At 38.5% G+C, this 19,189-nt stretch overlaps 1 protein-coding gene across 10 annotated transcripts in view; it reads left to right on the top strand.

Annotated features, from left to right (window-relative positions):
* VPS13B (vacuolar protein sorting 13 homolog B) overlaps window positions 1–19,189 on the top strand; it is an 883,035-nt gene that overhangs the window by 189,093 nt on the left and 674,753 nt on the right. For 6 of the 10 annotated variants that reach the window (XR_014529194.1, XR_014529195.1, XM_083517129.1 and 3 more), the window contains exons 21-23: window positions 3,804–3,948; window positions 9,736–9,866; window positions 18,233–18,467. The exons of 2 other annotated variants lie outside the window; for them this stretch is intronic. Coding sequence is in view for 6 of the 8 variants with exons in the window: in XM_083517129.1 (XP_083373255.1) it covers window positions 3,804–3,948; window positions 9,736–9,866; window positions 18,233–18,467 (511 nt within the window). In the remaining 2 variants the exon portion in view is untranslated. The remainder of the gene's footprint in view (window positions 1–3,803; window positions 3,949–9,735; window positions 9,867–18,232; window positions 18,468–19,189) is intronic. 2 more of the 10 variants (XM_083517131.1, XM_083517133.1) reach the window with 1 other exon arrangement.

Here is a 19,189-nt window from a genome sequence, read left to right as displayed (position 1 = left end):
TAGTGCACTAGTCTTTGTTATTTTAACTCATTTGCAACTACTCATTCTACATGCATATTTTATGGCTTTGTTTTTCATCTGTTAATTTTTGCCTGTTGTAATTGTTATATACATTATAAAATGAAAGAATAATAAAAAAATACAAAAAAGAAATAATGCACTAGTAAAACACACTGCATTGTTCAGGAGCCTAATTCAATTCTCTCCGTTCTGGAGAACAAAATAGCATAAATCCGTCATCACAACCCTTTCTGAGCCATGAAATTAGGTTTTTTTTTCATGTGGGTCATACATCCTTAGCATTCCAGAGATGAGAATTTGAAATTTTTAATACTTCATACACGGTGCCATGGCACAGATGTTTTCAGAGCCCTAAAAATAACTGAGCACTTCTTTTAAATGATGCATTCTTTCAGAAAGCTCATGTGGCTTATTGAAGCAGAATGTTGTGACTGAGTCAGTCCAAAGTGCACATGCCAGATCTTCCTGTGTCCTCTGGCTTTTCCTTTCCTTTTGCTTCACAGCTCCTGTTGTTGAACTCGCAGAACCTACTTTCCAAACTTGGAGAATTTTAAAAACAGTTTGTGGTGTGGTGTGGAGAGCTGCTGAAGAAAATGAACGCCTGCAAAAACCATTGCATGCTTCCTCTCCTTTTCACATTGTGTTATTGACTTGCCAGAATAGCAGTCTAAAATGTTTGTGTTTTAATGTGGATTTAGATTTTGCTTTTATGTGCCTTTGGTCCCCCCCCCCCCCCAATTTCAATGCTGATCCTAAAGTTTCTGCATGGAACTAAGTCAGGGACAGCCCACCCATGAAGTAGGGTGAAGCAGCTACCTCAGACAACACCCATGTGGGTCCCACCCCCAGCCTGCTGCCTCCACCACTGGCACCAGCATTGATTTCCGGAGAGAACTTCCAAAATATTGCAAGATCTCACAGAGTGTGATAGATCACGTAAGATCTCGCTGATATGAGGGGGCAGAGGTGGCTAGGCGGCAGAGTAGGGATGTGCAAAATGGGATGTGCCATCCTTTAAGTAAGTGCCATTTATTCCGCCTGATCTTGCTCTATTCACATTCAATAGTCTTGTGGCCAAATTAATAATTTTCTTCTTTTACAGAAAAGAGACATGTAAAAGTAGGTGGACTAAAAAGACTCAACTATTTCTCAGTTTTGAAAAACAGGGAATTGTCGCTGAAGCAACTGCTAGGCAACTGTTGATTTAGTGTATATTTTGCTCAAAGGACACTAGCAGCCTCGTACTTGGTGTTGCTAGGGGATTTTAAGAAACAAAAAAAATGTTTTGAAATCAGATTGGCCTGCCATCTTGATGCGAAAGATGGATCCTGATCTAGTTCACTTGATCCAGTGAAGTAGATCAGGATCTACTTTGGGTGTTTGTCTGGCAGTTTTATGTGATGCAACTAACCAAAGAGGTGACAAGATTTAAACAGTAACTTAAAATTTAAAATGAAACCCTATTGATCATATCAGTGAATTGAGATGTTGTTAATTTTGTAAGACATTTCTGGTATCACTTAAATGTATATCAATACAGTTGAGTATCTTCATATGTTTATCAATTATTGTCAGATACATCATTTTCAAAATTAGCAGGAACTTTAGTGTGGATCTTTTTATTTCCCACATGCAAATTGCCATATTACCTCCTCATAATGCAGAACAATTCTGACTGTTGTATTTTCTCGTTATTAAACAGTTTTCTAGAGATAGCTGACATAATTGGCATAGTTATATTTGAATAATTGAAATCTTTAATTCTCATAAATACATTCCAGTTGCTTAGTTTTCTGTTAACTGGTGAGTGTTTTCTTCTTCTAACGTTAAGGTGGCTGTGCAGAAGTGATAGAGATAACAAATCAATGTTGTATCACTTGCATAAGAATCCTTCTCATGTTCTCCAGCTGTGGTGCAGTTGTCATTTGCTATTTTTTCCAACTGCAATTTCCTTGCTGGTTTGTGGCTAAAACCCAACATCTTGATCATTTTCCACCCAGTTTAAGATTGATCTTTCATTTACTTTATAGTTACAGCCAGCAGTGCCAAAAAGCTGGCAAAATTGTATTGGGTGTCATCAGCTTCAGCTTCAAGCCTGAGTGCAGTGAGCAAAGATGAAACAGCTGTTTCATTGTCCAGATCAGCACCCAGTACATGGCCATAATTTTTCCATCTTTCTCTGGCTGTGATCATTTTTATTTCTCCCTCATTTCAAATAGCATAGTGTACAATATTTACCCTTCTCTACTGTTATACCAAACTGACTATATTTTCAAGCCATATTTTTGCATCGAACTAGTTGTACTGTCTCCGGCTTTTGTTTTTCCAGGTTTTCACCTTTCTTTTATATTTGACATAGTAGCATCTTGGCAATAGTATGGTCAGTAGTTGAGAAAAGAGAAGGGAAATGCTTTGTTTCGTACTTTTTTTTAAGAGGACAGTTGTATGTGGGGTTTTTTAGAATTGTAACTCAGAATTAAAATGACATGTAGCAATCCTATCTTCTGTATATTGGCATCCAATCATAGAATTAGGAGCTAGACTTCAGATGTCACTCCAATCCTCTAGTCTTAGTATGAAGAACTGGCTGCATACATAACTGCCCAAGAGGAGAGCTACTGTTATGGATCAGGAAATGGTTAAGCAAGCGGGAAGCAGACAGTAGGAGTAAATTGACATCTTTCCAAACAGAGGGATGTACAGCGTTGAGTTTGCCAAGGATCGGTATTGGGAACTGTGCTTTTTAACTTGTTCACAAATGATCTGGAGTTAGGGGTGAGCATGAGGTGGCCAGGTCTGCTGATGATACTAAATTGTTCAGGGTCATTAAAACAAAAAGAGATCGTGAAATGCTCCAAAAGGACTTCTCCAAACTAAGAAAATGAGTGGTAAAATGGCAAATGCAATTCAATGTAAACAAATGTAAAGTGATGTGTGTTGGGTCAAAAATTAAAAATATTAATTTCACATTTATGCTAGTGAGGTTTGAAGCGGCAGTGAATGAGAGCTTGGGATCATAGCGAGTATCTTGAGGAAGATGTTGATCCTGTGTTTGGCAGCTGTGAAAAAGGAAAATTTTGTGCTAGGGATTATTAGTAAAGTTTTTCTTCCTCTCTCATAATGTTAGAACATCCAATGAATATGAATGCTGGAAGATTCAGGACAGATAAAAGGAAGTATGGGAAATTTAAACTGTGGGACTTGCTCAGATAGCTGCCATCTTGAATGGCTGTACAAATGCATTAGATAAACGCATGGATAAACACTGTTTATCTGGGAGCCTGTAGGCTTACACATTTGCACTAAGCCATGGTTTGTCTTAGCATCTTAGCATGATGTGCAAACCAGGTTTCTGGCTCCCATAGCTGTAACTCTGCTCTACAATATGGGGATAATAATCCTTTGGGACAAATTCTTAGACTGGCATCCAAAACAACTGCAGGGCTACCAAAACTGTTGACAGTGACTAACATTACAATGATGTGTAATGTTAGGGCTCTTTCAGTGGAAACTTAGTAAAAGCTTGTTTTCTGTAATTGTTAGGAAGAACAAATGGAGTGGAGTTGTATACAAGAATGTGACTATTAAAGCTTTTCATCATTCCATTTTCACAATTTGCTTTGGCATTCTATATGCTTTAGTTATTAAGTCAAAGCTTTTCCCTAGGAACTTATGGTGATAAAAGTACTGCTTATAGTGCCCTTCCTATGATATGAAGTATCTTTTCCTATGTACTGCTCATAGTTTCTGAGTAAGTCACTGTACTTTTCTTCTTTTTCTAGCAGTCTGGATCTGTTTCTCTGGGGACACCAGTGACTAGGAAAAAAGAGGATGAGGTATCAGTTGGAAGTACGCCTTTGGCTAAACAGCAATCAAATCAGGCCTCTGAATATGCCAGCAGCCCTGTCAAAACAAAAACTGTAACAGGTATGTTTTGTTTTCAGTTAAATCAACCCATTCTCCAGGAACTTTCCCCCCCCCTTTGACATGTGTACATTCCTGCAGGGTCAGGTGTACATATCGGGACACATTTCTGCAGTTAATGTAGAAAGCTTCATATACAATTTCTGCAGTTTTAATGGATATATTTTTCAGTTCAGTTCTACAATGTTAGATCGCATTTTCTAACTTTAATCCCAAATTATTTTTATAGTACTTCATTTTTATACATCATTGGGTCAGCTCAAGTTTGCTGGCCTCTCCAAAAAGATAGATGTTCAGAGAATGCTTTAGTGAACATAGTGTATCTTAATTTTTTCAATGCTGTTGTATAAACAAGACACAATGTGGTATAATGGCAAAGACTGCTGTGTTTGGTTGCAGGAAACTTGAGCTGAAATCCACACTTTGCACTGAGGCTTGCAAGATGGGTTGTTTTTTTTTGCAAGTGTAGAGGGAGATAACATATTGTAAATAATAGGTCACCTGGTACATAATGCAGAAGGGTTATTTTATAGCATGCCATTCTTTTGGGCTTCTTGGAGGCACCTCTGGGAAATAGGATGCTGGAGTAGATAGACCTCTGGTCTAAAGCAACAGGGCTGCTTTATTTCCTTTCCATTTACATTAACATCCCTTGCAGTGGAGGCTTCTCTGTTGGACGAAGTGGAGCATAGCCCGCCTGAGATTCTGAGCCACCCCAAACTCCAGAGCCATAGTCCAGTCTTTCTCCTGTCTCCCACAATCATTATTAATGTGTTATCTACTGATTTAGAGGCTTCCTATATACCGTATTTTTCGCTCTATAACACGCACCAGACCATAACACGCACATAGTTTTTAGAGGAAAACAAGAAAAAAATATTCTAAACGAAATAGTGGATATATGATTTTTGTGGTTCATGCTGTGGCCACAGACATGTGATCTGACAGTGAGTTTGGAGTAGCCCAATGCAAAAATCCTGAGGATCCATGTGGATCCATGCTTTGTAACCACGGAGGAGGGAAGGAAGGGGAACCATGGATCCTCTGCTCACGACTGCAGCAGATCCCCCCCCCCCCACCCGCAGGCATTCGTTACATAACACGCACAGACATTTCCCCTTACTTTCTAGGAGGAAAAAAGTGAGTGTTATGGTGCAAAAAATACGGTACTTTTGCCCATCTCTTCTGCTTTGTCAATCAAAACAATCACCACCAGCAGGTTCCATCCCTTCCCTAGCAGCTCTTTCCCACAGAAATGACTTCAGTAGGGCAGTTGATTCTTTTGATGCTACTTAAGGAATGTTCAGTAAGTTAATTTCTCTTTATTTCTCAAGAACAGTCTCAGAGAACCAAAGTGTTGGTGGCTACATTAGTGGAAGGGAGTGCCCTGGGTTTTATGCCCTGCTGCTGTATTTTAGCACAGCTGAGGGTTTGGCCACTCATCTCTTTTAATTCAGCTATGAAGAGAAAAGGCCACAACAAGTGTCTTTAATTTGCTGTCTCATCTTTTGAGGAAAAGCTGTATCTTAAATCAACCCTAGAGATGGATGGAATCCGTTTCAAATTATTTAATGAAATTAATATTTGCTCATGAAGAAGGAAACTTTTCTTGGTGGGACTGATACATTTTTAAAACGTTTCCATTATAATAACATACTTTCTTTTACCAGCTCAACTTAAATCTGTTTCTTTTTCTGTTAATTGGATCTTTAGTTTTATTGTAAAATAATTCTGTGGAACTGAAACTTGCAATTAATGAGCAGCATATGGTAGATTTTATTCTCTTAGGAGTTTGTTTGGTTTGATAGCTGTTAGACTTTATTGTAATTTTTTGGACTGTTTGCATTTGTTGATTTAAAAGTCTGCTGCTACCTATCAAACCTTAAAATTAAGATAGCAAAGATTTTTGGAGCCCATTTTTAGGCATGCTAACTTGAAAGCCCCAGTGAGTTCAATGGGGAAATATTCCCAAGTGAGTGGGCATAAATTGCAGCCTTAATTTCATTAAAAAATGTATATTTTAGAAAACTCTTGAGTGATTAACAAAATGTCCTGTGCACTGTCTTAAAAGTCCTTTATGACTTTCAGTTACAACATGAGTCTTAGGGAGCTGTCTTGAGAACTGCTAGAAACTGATATTGTATATTGTGCTCTGTGATGGCAACTTTGGTTGCAGCTGGTATATAGCTTAAACTCCTGTTCTTTGATTCTAGTAGTTTGGGAAGTGATGGAAACTGAAACCTTGTTAGAAATAAAGGGTGGGAAAATATGATTTACTCGGGAAATAATAATACAAAGCCCAATGTTTTACAAACACACAGAGACACACAGCTCTTGCCCTTGCTCTCAAAATAAATGGCCTTGTCTCTTCTGAATTCCCAATAATTTTCTCAGCTGACATTTTCTTGTCCCTCTGCTGTTTGGAGACAAACAAAGGTTATGTCATCTTGAGGTCAAGACTTGCCACTTTGAAAATATTCCCTAGTTCCGTGTTTCCGTTACTGAGCATTCAGCAGAGAGCATTCCACCCAGACATATATCACTTTTTAAATATGGTGGAGCTTTTTATAAGTTCAGCAAAAGTTTTTGTGCCTGTAAACTATTTTTATTGTTTGATCAGTATACAATAAGAGTTGAACATTTTCACAAAGAGGTGTTTTAACAAAATGACCCACTATAGTCCTTAGGTATCTTCACTTACTTTGAGATTTTAGCAATGTGATTTCTCAGAATGAAAAATATATTGGGATAAGAAAAAGGGAAACTACTTCCCTTCATTTCAAGAGATACTAGAAATGACCACCACCTCCAGTATGCCGTTTTCAGTCCATGGCTAGAATTTGTCAGTGGCTGAACAAAATATGTGAATTCTTATCTTCCTTTTTAATTTTGTTGGACTTCTGCCATCCTTCTCCTTTGGCCATGCTGGCTGGGGCTGATGGGGCTTGTAATCCAGTATCTGCAACCATCATGTTGGCTGTTCCTTGGATTAGAAAATTGGCTATGGAGAGGGAACCTTTAACTCTTTCCCTTGCCTGCTCTGCCCTGAATCCTTTAGCGTGCACGAGGACATCCTAACTGGCAGCTATATGAGGAAATTCAAAAAGTGCTGCTGGCAATTTAACCTCCATATCTTATGTATCATTAACTATGTATTATCACAGTCATGAGGGAATAAAATGTGGCTACTTTAGGAGGCTAATTAGATTGTGAGACTTTTATAGTCTTTCTGCAACACTTAGTGGATTTTGAGGTAGGTGTCTTAGAGTATGGTGTGTAAGTATATGAGTTAAGTCTGAGCCCTGAAAGTGATATGTTCAGTCCAGCCCTGACTGATGGAGGCAGCAATATATGGAAATAATTCAAAGTTTCATCCATGCTTTGTAATGCGATATTTTATGTGATTTTTCTGTACAATAAAATTTATTCATGATAAAATTGCATTGTTATGTTAAGCTCCTCCTTTAAGCTTTTTAAAATAAATTACAAGTGATTTATACTCCCTCTCCTGTTTCACTTTTGTGAGTGACATTCCCACACCTCCACTTCACCTCTGTGACTAAATCCTACCCACCTCTTTCTTTCCTTGCTGGGTTTGTCACAATCTTAAAAGGATTTCACATCCTTATTAAGAGGAAAGCCTAGTTTGTGTTAGGTTTGTTTAACATTGGGGTTGATGTAATACTTAATTGCAGAAGTGAACAGTACATGCAATCCTGTGACCCTCTAGCAATTGAAAGACCCCTAACCATTACATCTACACCATCTTTGAATGGAGGAGGGTGTTGCAGAAGTAAATAGAGTGAGCACTAATAAGTTGGGGCAACTGGAGCATTTAAACTAGCTGGAAAATACCCAGAAAATTCGGGGATTCAGTGTTGGGCATTTGATCCTTCATAATTATTTTTTCTTCTTGTTGTTGTTGTTGTTGTTTTTTTTTTTGTATAAACCTAGCAAGCAGACCCGATTTGAATACAAAACTGGATTCATTCTTAAACTTAAATGCTAATACTTTGGTGGGCTGTGAAATCTGTTGGCAGAAGGGAAGCACTTAAATTAGGAGATCACACATTTCCGTTTAGTTAACTGAAGGGCTATTGTTTGTGTGTGCCTGCTGTGCAGTGGATGCTTGAACAAGGATGCTTTAGGTGGGTGAAGAATGTTAACTAGACTTGAAAGAGTGCAATATTTTTATTTAAATCTGATATTTCCCACAAGATTTGGAGTGGGGGAAGAACGTTTTCCGGTGTATTTTTCACATGCTGGCAGTAATCCATCAAAACAAGCCCAACCATGCTGTTTTGTAAAGATTCTGTTTTTGTCCTGCATACTGGTGACCACAAGTTTTTATTCATATTGATGCAGAGCACATTGTACTGCTTTCTCTTTTGTGTATCAACATCTTCATCCTTGGGAGCTGGTGAAAGGCACCATCAGGGATTAAAAGCAGAAGTATTTCTCTTATACAAAACTTATGTAAAACAACTTTTAGCAAAGGCAGCTTTTACATCTCAATAAAGTATGGAAACCATAAGATGCTTGGTTCAGGAAAAAAAGGGGGGAGGAGTGTCCCAGAAATTCAGGTATCTTGTTGGGGTTGTTCTGTCAGCAGTTTGCATACATAATAAAATCTACCCATTCACCACAGAAAATGTCTAGTTTGCTCCCAAGGCAGTCAGACCTTTCGTGCTGTCTTTTCATACATTGTGAAGACACAGAGCTTATCATACCATCTATCAGTGTGCCTTCTAAGGTTTTCCAGAACCATATGATTACAAGTCTGCCATCAGCATGAACCCAATCAGCTCCTTACTTTTAAGATTTTTGTTTTGTCCATCTGAGATGTTTAGCAAAGTCAGCGTAGAAATAGAAAAAGAGCTGGTTTAGTGATCATGTTAATTTCCAAGAACTCTTTCCCCACAAGTTTGCCACACAAGGGTATTCCAATCCCAACAAAGTTAGTAATATGGCAACACTAGCAAATCGGAAAAAGGTTTTTATTTATGTAAGATAACTTACCGGTACATAATTACTGGAGTGTAATGCCAATGATACACAGTTTTTTACATAGTTTCCTTTAGTTACGTGGAGATTAATGTTAACTGCCTACTACCCCAAGCTTATTCGATGCTGCAAAAGTTAAGCAGTTGATTTAACATAGTGCACAATTACTCTGTCATTGTAATTTATGTTGATATTTATTGAAATTTCCTATTGTCTTTTAATTTTGTTGTCCTCATTCTTTGATAAAAGATACTTGGAAGATATGATGTTGTAATTGTAGAGGATCTATAAATGTGATATCCTGCTTGCTATGTGCTTGAAAGAGTCATGCTAATTATAAATAAGCAAATAATAAAATTATGAATAAAATGCATGTACAGATAGCATCAATTTTTAAGGAATGTGATATAAATTGAAGAGACTTCCTAGATTTGATAACCAAACTGCTGAATTGCTAATTCAGGTTCTTTGGCACAATTGAAGCTAAAATCTCCCTCTTATTTGCCAAATGTTTTTGTACTAAATTATTTGAATGTAACCACTAGCTTTATGAAATGGTGGAATTCTATTGGAATATTTTAAAAATCTGACTTTTCCACAATTGTTCATTTAGTTCAATTCAACTAAGGCTTGTTGAAACTAACGGAATAAGTTACTTCTGATTAATTAGAGACATAGGTTTCAATAGAACTTGTGGTGACTAACTTTGGTTAGATTATGCTACTATTCACCATGTAAAACAAACTTAAGTTCTCAAATGTATTCTATTGTCCTTTTATTTTTAAGAATCACGACCTTTATCAGTTCCAGTGAAAGCCATGCTGAGCTCATCTGAAAGCTGCAGCAGAAGTCCTGAGGAAAAGATGAAAGAATTTATTGGGGTATTGTGGAATGCAGTCAAGCGCCTTACACTTCAGGTAAGATGCTGGGGGGGGGGGTGAGAGAGAGAATGGAATATTTGAAATACTTAATACTTTCTAGGATTTTGGCTTATTTTGAAACCCTTGTAAGATAAGTTCCCAGCGTTTGTTTATATAAGAAATGATGAAGCCAGTCTTAAGCACTTTAAGCCCCTTTGGTTGAAACAAGAGAAGTGTTAAGTATGGTCTTCTGCACATTGTCTTCTGTGTGGTCACATGTAGCAATAGCGGTGCATTGACTGTGAGCTTTCTGCAGTGCCTTGTTTGTTTGTATATGTTGCACAATATCTCATGGTCATTTATAAGCAGCAGATTAGCGCTGCTTTTAAGAACTCCCATCATCCAAATATCCAGTCAGACTGCAACCTATGACTATCTTTTGATTTAAGAAAAGAAATTAAGCTTACAGGTTGTAGTGGGAACCAGGCAAACAGTGCTCTAACTCCAGTGTACAACAGACTTTTGCTCCATTGCATTTCCTGTTCACTTGTATTTGAAAAGCATAGATTTCCAACTCCTACAGATTGCCTTGCTATATATCTATATACTGTTTGAATGAGATGATTTGGATGTTTAAGTCATAAGTTCCTCTATTCTCAGCAGAAATTCTTGTCAAATAATAACAGGGTGTCCTGCCCCCCGTCCCCCCCCCCGTTGGGATTGTTGGTCAGGGAGATTTGAGCTCATGGCACTTGGGTGCCTTTTATCATTCATTTCAGTTTGAAACTAGCAATACATTTTTACTTGGGGACAATAAAGTTATAAATTTAGCTCCTGGTAAAGCAAATTGGTAGCCTCAGGAATGCATCCCTCCTTAGGCTTAAAATCGAGAAGACAGGGTGCATGAGGAAAATGGAATTCCTATAGCATAGCTATACAGTTCTGCCTATGCAATTTCTGGCTGTCTTGGAGAGCAACCCCTTCCCCAGAAGAACTCCTTGCCCCACAACCAGATCTATGAGCAAAGCATGTAACAGCACCCAGGTCAGGAGTTCAGGGCTGCTCGTGCTACACAATTCTTTCCTCCAACTGCTGACTTGATGCTAGTTGGGATCATCAGCAGAGCGGGCTTGATAAAGTCCTCCTCTCTCATTGATGTCTACGGCAGTTCGTTGTTTTAAATACTGATTTAAGGGACTCCCTTGCTAACCATGCTTCAGGCTAACAGCAGTACTGTCAAAGTGCTTAACTGCAATTGAGGAGGGTTTTTCTTGAGGGCAGTGGCATGCAGTTGAGGTGTGTATGTACTCAGTGTTCCTGATTTGCTAATCACATTTGCATTGTGGTTGTGGAGCCAGTGTTGCATCTGTTCTGGCCCTTATTATAATGCCCAAGGTATTTTTTTCTATTCCAACAATGGTATAGCATTCTTGGAGTTCCACCATCACTAAATATAGAACAACAATCTGAGAAAACTTGAAAGCTGCCCTTCTCATTGTAGTCAGCCAGGGCTTATGTGGATGTATTTTGGCAGTATGGTTTGGGGATGGTGATTTACAGGAGATTGATTTTATAGGATGACAAATATAGACTGAAAAGGAGTCCTGAGTTGTCAGCAGACTGTTGTCTTCATAATTTGAAAGCATGAAAGGGTTGTTCTTTGTATTTATAAATAAATACATAAATGCTTAGAACAGAAACACCTGGAAAATTTACTTTGGATCCAAGGCTAGTGTCTGCTTGGCTCTTTTGCTCACAGTAGTGTCCAGCATGACAACTCCGTGAACTAGGCTTGTTGTAAGAAGTTATGATGTAATTTTAAAAATGCTGTTATGCAAGGGCTTTTTTCTATAACTGCTAACAATTTCAGTGTAAACCTTGCAGTGTCTTTTGGCAACTATAGCATGAGGGAGGGAAGTGTTCACTTTGCATGTGTTCCTGGTACTAATAGCTGCTCAACTTATGAAGTAATGTAAACACAATTATTTTTAAATGGTTGTTAATGCTTGATTTCATTGAGAATAACAAGGGTTCCACATTTTGGCAAGAGTTAATAATGAGTAATAGTATGTTGAGCACTGACCAAATAACTACACATTTTTACTATGTTTCACATAAATACACTATTATCAAAATGTTCCTTAAGTACTTTATAAAATGAATCCTTAGTTACTTGAAAATATTTGAATATTTTAAGTCAACAGGATTTGTATTAAATGACATATTGAAAACAAAATGAATTGGAGTTGGAAATATGTTGATGGCGTGGTGAGTGCAGTATCAAAGGCTCTTAGCATCAAATGAAAAGATAGCCAGAACTGGTGCACACAGAGTCCTGTACTCTTAAGTGCTGTTTCCTGAACTGTCCATGTGTGAGTGGAATAGACTGCTGCTCATGCAAAGGGACTTCCCCTTCCCCTCACCCCTTGCAGCGCTCCCCCTACAGCCTTAAAATCAATTCTGAAAGGTTGGGAGTCCCTCTTGAGCAGATTTTGGTAATACACAGGAGGCTGCAGGTGGAAGAAATGAAGGTGAAATTCTGTGGCATTAGCAGAAGTTCACTTGTGCAGTTAGACTCCATCTTAACTGGCTATTCTATATACTTTGACAAATTATTCTCTTGGGTTCCCTCACCTGCTTTCTGATTGTGACACAATTCCTACTTCATTTGCACTCATAGTTGTTCTAGTAGAATGTCTAAACCCATCAAGTCAACCTGACAGAGATCTTTACTGCAGTACAGTATAATATTTCCAAAGGAAACATTCCCATTTCCTCTGTGTGTGTTCATAAGATCACCACAGAAAGCAAAAACATATGCACAAAAGGTGACCTTGGAATCAACTCTTTGCTTCACCCTTTGGCCTTGTTCCTTCCTCCTGCCTTGCATTACTTGCTGCTTACCTTGGTCCTTCCATACCTGCGTTCATTGATCTCCATTCTTTTGATCACCGGCACTGAATTCTTCTTGTTGGAGTTGCTGAAGATGATGGTGTGGATCATATTAGGATCTCTTGTGAACACCGTCCAACAACTGGTTGTTGCTAATTTCTAGGCTGTACAGTGTCATAAAATCATAGGGTCGTAGAATTGTAGAGTCAGAAGAGGACCCCAAGGATCAACTCCAACCAAATCTCAACCAAAGCAGATGGTCCTCCAACCTCTGCTTAAAAAATCTAATGAAGGAGAATCCACAACCACCCAATAATACTTCTGGGTCCTCCCTCACCCCCACCCCACCCCACCCACCAAAAGCCCCAGCATAGATTTGTTTGAGGCTGAAAGCTGACACGTTAAGGTGTTGCAGTTGATAATGGGGTTGTATAATAGATTGGAATGGGGGTGGGGAGGGAATTGGTCCAAGGACCATGTTCCTTTACAGCCAGTCTTCCAGGGGCCATATACCAGGGGTGGGTGTGTCCAGAGACAAAAAAGTGGGAAGAGCAACAGATGTGTCTCTTACCTTTTTAGTGAAGGATGTATTGAAGCCATGCACAATTCAGAGGTTTCTATACATACATCTCTCCATCCTGGCAAGTAAAACATATTATCACTGTTGATGGACACATCCCATCCAGGCAAAGACCCTTAAGCAAGAGATGTAGTAGGGCTGATGAGGAGTGTGGTGTAGTCAGAGGGGGTGGAGCCTGGTGAAGGGAGCATGGCTGGGGCAGGTGGACTGAGGGCCAGACAGGGATCCCTGCAAGGCTGCATTTGGCCCCCAGGTGTGAAGTTTCCCACCCCTGTTATAGATGTTACCTATCTCCCTCAATCTCACCTCCAGTATTTCACAAATTTTAAATATTATATTTGTCTTAGATTAATATATACAGTCATTACAATTCAAAGTGTTTGAGAACATCCCTATTTTACAGTACACAATTTAACATTTAAATCATGTGGACATATGAAGTACAATTCTTATAAATATGAACCAGTGCAATAATTTTCTGGAAAGATCTTGTTCAAATCTTAGATGAGAGATGACTAATAAAATTACTGTGTTTTCAATATTTATTGTGTTTTTAATATTCTGTTGGGAGCTGCCCAGAGTGGCTGGGGCTACCCAGTCAGATGAGCAGCATACAAATAATAAAATTACTATTATTATAATAAAATTATTAGTGAGGGCACTTTTTCTCAGACTGTATATGAATTATGGAGACTGTAATGCTAGTCTCCTTTGCAGGTTTGCTATAAAGATTGCTTAGAAAATGTAAGTGAAATATTTTGAAAACATGCCCTATCAATATGGATATTACCATTTTAATTCTATATTGTTCTTTTTTCTAATAGAAAACTAAAACTTCACTGTTGTGTAACTTAAAATTCTTATTTGGTTCAATTTGAAGTTATACAACAGGAGAATTAGTTTCTTACCATAAACTGATTTTATTAGTGTGGAAATTGACACATTTTCAGACATTTTATCAAGAACAGAAAATAAATGCATATTTTGAATGCATGTTAGCTGCCCTTTGTTGTTCTGTTATTAGGGAGTGTTGCGTAGCAAGCACAATCCTTAACATAATCAAAAAGGAGGTTATTTTGTTTCAAGAATTTGTAATAATTCCTTGTCTTTAACACACAAGTATGTTCGGTATTGGCAAAAGAACACGTTGCTACCAAAACTGAAATACGATCCTTGAAACAGAAAGGATGTTGCCATGGAAAAATGAAGTAACACTCAGTGCAGCTGTGATGCATTAATGAATAGGATATTTTTTTAAAAGATCATTTGTGTTTGGTGTGGCTTAGAGGGTCCCAACCAGATGGTTTCCATGAATAGGATCTGACCCCCAGCTTGAGGACTTCTTACTGGCAGATTACTTCATTTTCTTTCCCTTGGATTGTCAGATCCTTACATTAATGTAAGATTTACTGCTGCAGATTTATATTCAGTTATATAAATCAGTCACATTTCACATTAAATTCACAATTTTAGACACACAGTTTAATAGTTATTTTTAAAGTGTAAAAAGATTTATTTGATAGCTTTAATATAAGCTATTGATGTAACTTTAAGAGTACAGGAATTTTAAGATATTTGGATTACATATATTTTTAAGCACCATTTCTATCAATAAAGTGATACGTGATACGTGATACATTTTTGTTTAATCAAACAACTAATAAATTTTTAGAAGTACTCTTCCTTTTCTTTTACTCTCTCTCTTTCACTCTGTATGTGCAGAGCACACACAATTACACATCTGTGGTATCTGAAGAAGTGTGCATGCACATGAAAGCTCATACCAATAACAAGCTTAGTTGGTCTCTAAGGTGCTACTAGAAGGAATTTTTTTATTTTGTTTCGACTACAGCAGACCAACACAGCTACCTACCTGCATCTACATACATAGGTATGTATGCAGTTAGTTGGTGTCCCCAACATAGAAATTTGTCCAGATGTGAACTGTCCAGGTGTGCATCAAAATCTTACATATTCATATGTTTTGCAGGAGTGCACGTGCCAGCTGATTCTTTTTCATACGAATACCAATTTATTGTGAATAAATTGTTTCTTTTGTGGGGGCAGCAATTTCGTAATTTCAATGCATGGGCTTATACATATGCACAAAGAAATGAACACTAATTGGGGGGTGAGATTCTAATTTGCATATGCCCCAGTCTTATTTTTTGACGGAACTGGTTAAAAAGCCGTCACGGCTTCAATTTCTGTTGAGATGGCCAACTTTTAAAGAATGCAAAGAAATGTTGTTGCTGTTTTTTTGCATATTCTTATAAGGGACGATTGAGTTGTTCTGGAGTAAGAGCCTGGCAGAAGGAGGGGAGTTTCCTTAATATGGGTCTGAAAGTAGCTTCCCTAATACAGGTTTGAGCACTTAAAAGCATCAAGCCTTAAAACCAACCAACAAACAAGAAAAAATGTGAGGATGTCTGTGATTCAGCCGTCTAACAACATTCTAACAATGCATAGTGCTGGATCCTTATGGCAGCAGCATATGGTGCGGCATGGTTAGGTAGAATGAAATGCAGCTCAATGCTATGGAAAGATTATAGCTTGTGACTTTCTAGTGCTTGCCTCCCTTGGTGAAGTACAGCAATACCAGAGGACATGCAAAGTTCACTCCGTCTTCCCGATTCGATTGCCAGTAGAGATCCTTCTGATGGCTCATCACAGTGGTTTGACTTCATCTCCAAAGGCACACTGCATTGTTTCTCGAGACAGACATATACCAACAATCGTTTCCCTATACATACCTATGTAATATCTAGGTTCATTTAGGCTGCATTCTTAGCCCACTTAAAAAGGTAAAGGACCCCTGACAGTTAAGTCCAGTCACGAACGATTCTGGGGTTGCGGCGCTCATTCTCGCTTTACTGGCCATGGGAGCCAATGTTTGTCTGCAGACAGTTTTTCCGGGTCATGTGGCCAGCATGACTAAGCTGCTTCTGGAGAACCAGAGCAGCGCACGGAAATGCCATTTACCTTCCCGCCGGAGCAGTACCTATTTATCTACTTGCACTTCGTGCTTTCAAACTGCTAGGTTGGCAGGAGCAGGGACCGAGCAACGGGAGCTCACCCCATTGCAGGGAATCGAACTGCCGACTTTCTGATTGGCAAGCCCTAGGCTCAGTGGTTTAGACCACAGCGCCACCAGTGCCCACTTACCTAGGAGTAAATCCATTGAATTCAATAGAGCTGCTCAGACATGTAAAGAATACTAGTTTTTGTGTAAATAGTATATATAAAAATTGATTTCAAACATCAGTATTATTTCTAGAAAATGTTATGGATTGGCAAGTTTATATTTCAACTGGTTTTTTGTCTTGTAATTTTCTGCGCATACACAGAAATTATTGTATTAACTATATATATATATATATATATATATATATATATATATATATATATATATATTAATGGTTCTAGGGTTGCTTGTGCGTAAGTTGCCGCCACTCCTGGCTAGGTTACCTGGTTGAACCCTTTCTGTCTGGACAGCCTCTAGCTTCGTGGCTGTCTCAGTCGTTGGCAGAATCCGTCAGTGGGCGTTTCTTGAACTTCTTCCAGCAAAGAAGTTCTTTGACGCCAAGTCTCCTCCTACTCTCCCTGCGCGGAAGTCTTCTGCGCAGGGAGGGTGTGGGCAGCGGAGTACCCGTACTCTCTCTGCTGGTCTCCGGCGAGGAGTCTTGGAGCCTCCTCTCCGATTCCCCCATCTGCCCCGCTTCTCTACTGGTGTTACGCTGATTTCCTTCCCCAGCAGATGGGCTGCCTCTCTCCCTACTGGGACCCTCTCCAGCATCCCTCTGGAGCCCTCCCTCCGCCTCTAGCTCCGATGGCAGTTCCCTCACACACACACACACACACACACACACACACACATATTTCATATTTTTAAATTATAGGGCTGCATGTGTTTCTATATTATTCAAGTTCCTTTACCAAAGCAAATTATAACAATCGGTTACATGAATAGTTTGCCTTTTTTGTGCAGAAAGCTACTTAAATTGTGATCTTTTATTTTAAATGTGATGATTTCATTTATGCAAATTTTAGATCGTTTTTATTTCATGGAGGGGGGGGCAAAGGAGAACTATATTTGTAATGGCAGATAAGATAAGATGCAGCGAATGAGTAGGGTTCGCATGACTGATAGTACAAGGAAAGAGCATCTGGTCATAATTGAAGCCTATGAATACTACATCCTTTTTGGCACACTGTGTGCACACTTTCCCTTCTAAACATGGACAACATGCACATTTTCAGACCTATTTCTTGTGCAATGAAGGCAAGAAACCTTTTGATTCCCCCCCCAAAACATAAACACAAAGGCTAAATTTCCCAAGTTTCTGTGCCAGTTATCACATTCCATCTACACATAACTGCAGAAGACAGATCATACTAGTAGTATGTGGTTTTGGCAATAATGAGCAATATTTGGCGAAATAACGAAAGTTGTACTTTCATTAAATTTGTTGAGAACGATGCAGGCTTCACGAAGCACGAGCGTCTCAAACTACAAAGAAAACAAAAAGTAGCAATATATGAGCTACTAGTCAAATCTGAAGCCTTAGCTAGTGTTAACAAAAAGGTAATAAATGGCAAATGGAGCAGGATTTTCTTCCTCTCTTTTTTGTGAGTTCACTTTCCAAATCAATCACCTCTCTTGGAAAGAGGTGTGGAAAGGTAGATATATATTCAGCTTTTTGTACAAACGGTTTTCTGAACAAGTTTATAGGCTAAAAAGACACCTCTTTAGGTGTGACTTCTTTCTAAAAGATTTCCAAAATACAAACCACCTGCAACTTGGAGGCCTTCACTTAAAATTCGGTTCATAAGCTATAGAAATATTTGTAGCTGATTTTGATTCTTGCTATTGTGCGATGCTTAGATACAGTAAACACATCTTAAGGTCTGTTTATGAGATTCCCTTTATGGATTTGTTTTTGTTTTTCAGCTTGAAATTCAGTCCTGCTGTGTGTTCATTCCAAATGACAGCCTGCCATCTCCTAGTACAATTGTGTCTGGAGATATTCCTGGGACAGTCCGCAGCTGGTATCATGGGCAGGCTAGCATGCCGGGAACTCTTATTCTTTGCTTACCTCAGATAAAGGTTATGAGTGCTGGCCACAAGTACATGGAGCCCTTGCAAGAAATTCCCTTTGTTGTGCAAAGACCAATTCTCGAAGAAGGTAGAGTATAACATATTCTAAAAGAGAAAAGTTCATTCTACAATCATCATTTTCCCTGTGTACATTTCCAACGTGCTGAAACCTTTATGTTGAAAAATGTCCTTCAAAATGCTTACATATGACCTAAAAAAATTTATTTTGTGATTTTGCTCCTGAAATTGTATTACTTGTTTTTCTCACTTCTCAGTCTTTAATATTTTTGAAGGCCATCGTTCTTTCTATTGCTGCGGTTAAGTTGCCTGTAACATCCAGGCTTATCTTGTTTATTGCAACAATTTATCTATCTATCTCTCTATCTATCTATCTATCATCTATCTATCTATTCTTTCATACATTCTCTTCCTCTTGCAGACTTTTCCCATCAGACTTATTTGTTTAATATTTGATCATTTTGCACCCTCTTTTATAGTTATCTTAACTTGATGTTCCTTTTAGTGATATCTTCATGATTTCTATCTTCATCTGTTAGAGGAATAAAATACAGTGGTCATGTTTAAGTGGCTATGAAAATTGCTACTGATAATTGTCATTCAAGTATGCTTCATATACATTATCGTAGTAATCCTCAGAGTTAGGCCATTGCTAATATTTTCATATTGCAGCAGTGGGTCTGAGACAGCAAGGGTGATGGGGGTGGTGGGTTATGTTTTTTTGACTGAGATTTGAGCCAGGACTTCCCAGTACATACCTCATGGTTTAGTGGTTCCCAATAGCCATCTGTT

This window comes from Podarcis liolepis, assembly GCF_965112155.1.
Source record: "Podarcis liolepis genome assembly, chromosome: 8".
NCBI classification, from domain to species: domain Eukaryota; kingdom Metazoa; phylum Chordata; class Lepidosauria; order Squamata; family Lacertidae; genus Podarcis; species Podarcis liolepis.
The sequence above is the reverse complement of the archived record's forward strand: the minus strand, read 5'-3'. Positions and strand labels throughout refer to the sequence as shown.